This window comes from Sardina pilchardus, chromosome 21, assembly GCF_963854185.1.
Source record: "Sardina pilchardus chromosome 21, fSarPil1.1, whole genome shotgun sequence".
In the NCBI taxonomy this organism is placed as follows: domain Eukaryota; kingdom Metazoa; phylum Chordata; class Actinopteri; order Clupeiformes; family Clupeidae; genus Sardina; species Sardina pilchardus.
In genome coordinates this window covers 2,707,118-2,715,286 of record NC_085014.1, presented here as the reverse complement: position 1 = coordinate 2,715,286, position 8,169 = coordinate 2,707,118, and the positions used below count along the sequence as shown (strand labels likewise).

The following is an 8,169-nucleotide window of genomic DNA, read 5'->3' as shown; positions in this document are numbered from 1 at the left end:
AGAGAAGTGTGTACTGAAGAAACATGTAGACCGTGAGAACGGATCATACAGAGGATCATGCAGGTCATACATCATGTAGAGTAACATCATGACCTGGCTTTAAATGAAGTACAGTAAAGATACTTCAAATGGTTCTCGTGATGACTTACTGCTACTTGGCCAAGTCAGAACCACGTCCTCAAAGGGGTGTGCTGTTCACTAAATAGTCAAGCACTTCCTCATACGTTTTCTTTGCTGCGATGGAGTCACCGAGTTTCATTCTTCTAGTCTGTCTCATGATACAATGCCACGGTAGGAGATTATTTTAATTCTGAAACACACTTTCTGAAATGTTCATGGTTTGGTTACTTAGTACCCTGGAAATCCAGAGTTCTTGCGAGAGCACAATTTGAAATCTTGTGTCTGCAAGATACTCTGGCAACGAGTAATGATGCACAGTATTACTGTAGGCTTACCCATGTTCTCTTTCCAGGAACCTATTTTGCACAGAGAAATTCAATATGTAAACATTTTACAAGGTGACAGTTTATTTATTTAACTCTATCAACCAATTCATTTTGTTTCCCCCTGAAGGGTCCACTCATTTCCATTACCTACAGAAAGGAGATGAGGTTACACTGTCCTGTGAAACAGGTCTATGGGATGCTGACGTGGACTCAGACAACATAGTGGACTGCAGCTTAACAAAGGTCGGGAATATCTGGACTTATTTAAAGAGATCAAAATGCAAAGCTGAAGAGCCGAAACCGCAACCATGTAATGAGATAAAGAACACATTCAGAATGTGTGACATCAGTGTAAAGAGGGGATTATTCGCTTGTCTCCATCACACTAATTCTAACTCCTGCTTCATTTATCAATTCAAGCCCTCTGCTCATCATAAGGAGTCCTTCATTGTTGCTCAGGAAGAACCAGACAGTAAGTGTGAATGCAACTGATGTGAACAGCAAGCTGAACTACATGTCACACTGTGTTTCATTTCAACATTTCACTTTGTTCACAGTGGTGTCTGATCCTGTAAAGGAGAGCTCAGTGCATGTGTCTGCAGGAGGATCAATTAATCTGACGTGCATCTTTACAACAAATGGAAGTTATTCCAATCAGCCTTTTGTGGTGTACTGGATTAAGACTGCAGCTGAGAGCAGCACATGTGTGTACTCGAATCATTTCACTGCATTTGATGATGCTGGGTTTGATGCACACTGTGACATTGACAAAGATCTTCTGCTGAGGAGATTTAACACATCCAAACCTTCTCAAACTACCAACACCCATAACCTGATGATCAGCAATGCCACTCACTCAGACAGTGGGCAGTATGTGTGTGCCTTACAAGTGAACAAAAACAACCAGCAGCACTGGAGAGTAATCACCAACACTACGGTCACTGTGGGGGATCCAGTCAAACCTGGTAAGAATATGAACTTCGCTGTAAATGAAGTTATTTCTCATTGGTTTATCATTTGACTTAGAAAAGTTAGTTAGATGCGTATAAAAGAAAAAAGGACCACCGCACACCATTGGACTACACTTCTGAGCTTTTATTTCTGAGCAACGTGTTTCGCCATGCGCTTCCTCAGGCTCAATCTCCAATTCAAGAGACACCACATAAAGTGTGGTGAAGTTAGATGCGTATTGTAAAAACTGACATGGATGTACAACTTGTCCGATTTGTCTGAAGTTGACATTTTGTGAGGTGAGGCGTCTGAATAAAAGTGCCATATGCATTCATTACGGGAGGACTCTAATGACAACAATACTAATATAGTAATAATTCATTAATTTCTCATGTGATCATGCTTACGTATGTAGTAGAAATATTTTATAATTTACTTTTAACATGAACATCAGCTTCTGATCACACCAAAACTTGTCAACCAACCCATGTGACCTTTTGAACATTTGTTGATGATGCAACTGCCCTGCTGCGACCATGTGACTGATCATTGTTGATTGAATCAAGAAGAGGCAAGGCCTTTAAATGCAGAGAGAACGCACTGCCCAGGAGACCCAGTAGGCCATCGCCCTAAGTGGTGTGCTGCGCTGGGTCTCCGGCCGTATAGTCTTGAACTGTTGTTAGCTAATAAATGCCTTAACATGCTTTACAATCTCTGAAACTGCTTTTGTCTGCTTGATACTTAATTTTCTTACTTCACTTATCTCCATGGTCATGACTGAATAATGGATGGTAATGCACTGACACTATCTCATGGTATTTCTCTTGATCAGATGTGTATACTGAAGCCAATCTGACAACCACTGGAATTACCACTGTTGGTGAGTTCAGCTTGATATTTCATATGGAAGGCATAATGAATAATGCAGTGAGGTGTCTGAATGAAACATAATGCAATATGCATTCAAGGCAGGACTCATAATGATAGCAATATATGTTTTCTTATAGAGCACTCTACACAAAGCGCTAATCAAACAGTCGCCACTCCTGTAGATAGCAGTGCTGGTAAGTACAGTGGAAAAACACATATCCCTCTGTTGAAGGACTTTAGTAAATATAATGATATGCATTCATTAAGGCAGGGCTAATAATAACAACAATATAATAATAATGTTTATTTATAGAGTCTTCCACTAAAAACAATCACAAAGTGCTCATGAAACAACTGTCACCCCTGGCGATGGTAGTGCTGGTAAGCACAGTGGGAAAACATAGGCCTATAGTATATGTCCCTCTGCTGAAGGACTCTGGTAAATATGATAATCTGATCTAAAATAATATTTTCCAGGAGTCTACGTGGCAGGCATAGTAGTGCCCATTATTCTCATCGTTGTTGTTATCATACTACTGAAGAGGAGATCAGCTGGTACCAAAGGTGAGACATTTATGTCATTTCAGAATCATTTTAGCATTTGATCATAAATATATAGAATTCAGTTCTTATTTGTTCTCGTCTTTACAGATCCTCACACTGTGATATCTCAAAGGTACCTTTTAGATCTTGTGTGTTTGATGATTGTTAATAAATTGTATTAATATATTGTCGTTGAGAGGTGTCTCTGAAGCGATGACTAAGAGCAGATATCTTTGTGTGCTTTTCTCTCGACTCTTCTCTTCACTGCCCCTCTTCATCACTGTCTCCAGTAATCAGCACGGGGAGGAAGAGGACGGTGATGATGACTGTGAGTTTGGCTGCTTGTCTTCTTCAGAGAGAAATTCCATTCATGCTATAACAGTGAACTCTGTACGCGTTTCTATTAAGAAAGTAATGTTGTCATAACTTCCCTTTGTAGGTTCCCCTTATGCGGTGAGCCAGAGAGAGCAGGAACCCATGTACTCCGTCGTTCAGCTGCCCGAGCAGAAGACTGACCGTGAGTTTGGGTTCTATGAGTGAAATTATATTCATGGTATAATAGTGAACTAAGTACTTACATTAAGAAAGTAAACTCTTAGAGAGAACCAAAAATGGTGCATGCAGGGTTGCCAACTTTGGGTGTTTGGCTGGAATGGGGGGGACTATTGACTATTTCATATTGATTTTTGATTTTGACATATTACACGATTGTCATATTCACTTACATTTATCTTTAATGTCATTACTGTAGGTCAAATTGAATGCCTGTCACTTTAAGAAAGAGTAGGCTTCAGTCATGGTTTTCGGTTAGTCTGGAATTATCAATATGTGAAAGTAATGCTTGTTTTCTATGTAATTCTATGTAGTCAAAAAGAGCAGTAGTTCATTATTTTGGGGCGCTACATACAGCCTGAAGTTGGAGAACAAGTAGAAATGTATTGCAATTTAAAAACTGGATTAGGCTCTCCGTCGACTTGGCAGCTGGCCAGTTTCAATGAGGGCCAGGCCAATCACATCGTGTAGCCTATAGAGTCCGTAGGTGGGCATAACATAATGATGACTGACCTGCGACCAGGAGTTGCGACCGGAGTTTATCCCACCCCTCTGATTGAGCCCTATATGGTGAGTTCCTAGACCCTACATCTTGATGTGGGTCTAGCTTGTTAGGCTACAGACTACTAAATTAGACACGTACGTTCGGCACGTAACTTGGGTGTCATAATTGATGACCAACTTACTTTCTCTGAGCATGTTGCCTCAATTGCAAAGTCATGTCGGTATACCCTGTACAACATTAGGAAGATCAGACCTTATCTGACACAAGATTCCACTCAGCTTCTTGTACAGGCAATGGTTATCTCCAAGCTGGAGTACTGTAATTCTCTGTTAGCTGGCCTACCTGCTTGTGTATTAAGACCACTGCAGTTGATTCAGAATGCTGCAGCACGACTGGTCTTCAATCAGCCAAAGAGGACTCATGTAACCCCTCTCCTAGTTACTCTCCACTGGCTCCCTATAGTAGCCAGAATTACAGTAAATTTAAATCTCTCACTCTGGCCTATAGGACACTGACTGGATCTGCTCCCAGCTTCAGTTCTTTAATCTCGATGTACATTCCCAACCGCCCATTGCGATCTTCTGAGGAGCGTCTGTTATGTCGACCAACCATACATGCTAGCTCAAATTGTAGATCCTATTCTTCAGTGGTTCCGTGTTGGTGGAATGAGTTGCCCAGTGCTCTCCGTTCCAGCAATAGTTTTGGATCTTTTAAGAGGGGTCTTAAGGCATATTTGTTTAATATGCACTTAGTCTTTTGAGCGTTTGTTATGTGTTATGGTTTGTATAATAGTATTGTTGTTATAATTTGTCCATTGATAGAATTTGACATTTATTTTGCTATTGTCCTTAAATTTAGCCATACCATGCTGTAGTTATTGTTTATTTAATTAATTGAGTCACTTATTTGATTGCTATTCTCATTTCACTGTTTTATTTCTCATTAGGTTAGTGCTTAAAATTATTGCTTTATTGATAATATTGCTATTCTCCCCATTTTGTAATTGTTCACTGTTTATTTAATTTGTATTGTTATTTATTTGTATGTCGCTTTGGACAAAGGCGTCTGCTAAATAACCATAACCATAACCATACTAGCTTTCATGCCAGCAGCACTCTTGAGGCGCCGGGGAGTGAGGTTTACCAACGTTCCACATGCACTAAGTTAGCTTTGTTACACTTGCGTCATGGCACCCCTAAATGGTTGTTTAAAGCATTTTGAAGAGTTCATCAAAGGAACCCCCAAGGGTTCTTTAAAGCCTATTACTCCAAGAACCCAAGAGTGTAATTTTGTCTTAATTCCCTTTGTAGGTTCCCCGTATGAGGCGAGCCAGAGAGAACAGGAAGTCACATACTCTGTTGTTCAGCTGCCCAAGCAGAAAACTGACCGTTCCACTAGTGGGGATGGAGAACCTGCCTCAGAACCACCAGGACACCAGACCACGATGAAGAAGAACTCCATTTATGAATCCTCAGGTCCATAGTGTCACACTGTGTGTCAGTGCTGTCAGTGGTCTACGGCAGGTCTTGCATGAGGCCTGCTGGGACTGTTGTGCTGTATGTGGCCTGTTAGTATTACACAACCCCTAGTACTGTGCCCACTGCTCACATTTATGGTCATGTCATGTTGAATGTCAGAGTTATGGCATTGGTCCAGTGTATTTGTGTTTAGGCTAATGGTTTTCCAGCCGATGTTATGTGTAAGGTGTAATTGGGCTTTCCCCAAATGGTGGAATATCCCTTGAAGTGTACAGTAAGGTGTAAGTGGGCTTTTTCTCACCTCTCATTTCACTGCATCAGTTAATGCTTGTGTTAGATCATGTGGTCATCAGTCACCAGCGTCCTCATAGTTGCAGTGCAGTGGTGTTTCATTTGTTACTGGGCCATGACGAGAGATGTCATGACATTTACTTTGTAAGCATTGTAGGAAAATGCCTGACGGGTCTGCCATCATTAGTGTAAAAGAAAGCACGTACAGTACATGTGGTTTGGGGTGAGATGTGTGAAAACAGCTTCTTTTCAGTTGAAATGAGGAAGGAACTCTTGCTCTCTGAGCTTCCTGTTGAATTTCCCATGAACATTTCTCACGCTAGTCTTTCACATTCATTGAGCTTTAAAGGGGAGATGCTGCACAGTGGGCAGCTTTTGCACTTGATTGTGCTTCAATTATATTCATGTTGTACTGTTGCTGTGCATTTTAGCCTATACTATGTAAAGATATTTTAAGGAAAAATATGAACTAACACCAATTTTATGATTTTGTATTAAAATGATTATCAAAAGTCAGTCCTACATGAATATGTGCATTTGTTTCTTCTTGTGTTTGTGCTTGTGAAGTCATATTGACTCTAAAGTGATATTAGAGTAGCTTTTGACTGCACCCTGAAAGAAATGACCAGCATGCTCCCTCAATAGCCAAACACAAATTCAAAAGCAGGATTCTGAAGTTATTCTGGGGGTGTATGTTTTGGAAACCTTTTTGGTGCTAATTGCAGGTTGTACAGTTACTGGGTAGTTCCTCGACACGCACATAGGTGTGAGTGAAGGTGCTGAAAACTAACCTTGAGCTGCAGTGACATTTTTTACATCCCTGCTAGTCCTACTCTGCCCACAAGATGGCAGTGCCGTGTAATACATCTCAACTACTGTAGACTGTTCAGCAATATGTCCGCCTGAGGCAATTTAAATTAATCTATTTAAAGGAACACAACACCGTTTTATGAAATTGGTTCTTCACCGTCTCCCCTAGAGTTAGATAAGAGAGCACAAACATGTTTGTCTTGTATTAAACTTGCACTATAGTTGGTTTGACACAAATCCATCCATCAAAGCCAGTACTAAATACATTTTCGGAAACTGCTGCACATCCATCCGATATAAAACCAACTTTACCACACTCTTTTAAAAGCTACTAAACCAAACCACACTCATCGTCACAGACTAGTAGCTGCAGCCAACAACACTGGCGCCACATACTCGTAGATCACACCCACTCTTGCTGAATCTCTCCATGGAACCCCTCGCCACACACACACACACACACACACACACACACACCTAGCACAACCACTAAGCTTGGGTGCACGATGATAGGCATTGTGGGCAGCTAGGGCCTGAAGAGACACCCCGCATTCATATCAACATACCAATATATGACACAGGTAAACATATGGATACCGTAATGCCTCACCACAAGCCAGAGTTCAGTTATCAGGTTTGATATGAATGTTGAGTCATGTCTCATGAAACAGTCATGAATGCTTTATGTGCAGTTTATGACAGCTGCTAATGTGTTATGAACTTACCCGTCAAGTTAAGTGTTACCAGATATGGTAACCAACTAGATATATCAATATATTATATGAAGACCTTACACAAGGTTTTTTTTTAATCAAAACTGCATTTCAAACAAATGTAACATGGTTGACCTGTGTTGACAGTGTATGGGACAAAATGAAGATAAAAAAAAACAAATGTAACATGGTTGACCTGTGTTGACAGTATATGGGACAAAATGAAGATAAAAAAACAAATGTAACATGGTTGACCTTTGTTGACAGTATACGGGACAAAATGACAATTTGAAATGAAGATAAAAAAACAAATAAGTCGGTCTACAGGCTGTGTCACATGATAGTCGTGCATCTAACCTGGACATTGTCATTACCAACATCAAAAAATATGGCAACATATTTTACTATGATGATAAGCATAGCCTATTGTCATGGTTAAAGGTAGTTAACTGAGTGATTCAATTTGGGCTTATTTGAGAGAAAAAATACAGATTTAAGTTTTAATGTTTACATTTTTAAGCATGTGAAATAATATAATCCCCCAAAGTATTTTGTTACAAACTACATTTGATGTGTTCCATCATGCAAAATACAAATGACAAAATATGCTTAAAGGAGAATTCCGGTGTGATATTGACTTAAAGTGTGTTGAAATATGATACCGAGTGTGAGCGATTGTCTCAGAGCTGATCTCGACCTGTCAGCTGTTCTCCGAAACCCGGCGGTAGCTCAGCAATAGTAAAAGAGGTGTTCAACTTTAGTGGCTCGGGCATCGGCGTGCCGTGCAAATAAATCACTGTTTTACACCATTAATGAGGCTCAAAGTAGCTCCACACTTTATTGGTAGACTTCTGAGGGCCCTGACATTTAAAACGAGACATCGAGAACTTTGAAAAAGCACTGGTTGTTTACTTACATGACTGTTTATTCAGGCAGTCACTTTCGAAAGTTTACCGGTCGCAGCCATCTTGAATTTAGTCACGTGACTGATTCATGACTAGTGCACGCAT

The 8,169-nt window shown here is 40.3% G+C and overlaps 1 protein-coding gene and 1 long non-coding RNA gene across 2 annotated transcripts; one reads left to right on the top strand and one right to left on the bottom strand.

Annotated features, from left to right (window-relative positions):
* The first annotated feature begins 242 nt into the window (after positions 1–242).
* Positions 243–6,146, top strand: LOC134068846 (uncharacterized). The gene is made up of 10 exons (XM_062524632.1): positions 243–291; positions 574–918; positions 1,004–1,411; positions 2,230–2,277; positions 2,405–2,461; positions 2,745–2,831; positions 2,919–2,943; positions 3,101–3,138; positions 3,250–3,327; positions 5,178–6,146. Exons 1-10 carry the CDS (start codon positions 276–278, stop codon positions 5,348–5,350), a joined length of 1,275 nt encoding a protein of 424 aa, XP_062380616.1. The 5' UTR covers positions 243–275; the 3' UTR covers positions 5,351–6,146.
* A 1,081-nt stretch (positions 6,147–7,227) lies between these two features.
* LOC134069111 (uncharacterized) lies at positions 7,228–7,827 on the bottom strand. The gene is made up of 2 exons (XR_009936772.1): positions 7,415–7,827; positions 7,228–7,355 (listed from the first exon to the last, which is right to left on the bottom strand). It is a non-coding gene; the product is annotated as an uncharacterized LOC134069111 (long non-coding RNA).
* Between the last annotated feature and the right edge of the window lie 342 nt (positions 7,828–8,169).

Bases quoted from the DNA above. Each gene is read 5' to 3' on its own strand.
- LOC134068846 (XM_062524632.1), top strand. The intron at 1,412-2,229 runs GTAAGAATATGA...TCTCTTGATCAG, and splicing joins GGGGGATCCAGTCAAACCTG to ATGTGTATACTGAAGCCAAT. The intron at 2,832-2,918 runs GTGAGACATTTA...TCGTCTTTACAG, and splicing joins GAGATCAGCTGGTACCAAAG to ATCCTCACACTGTGATATCT.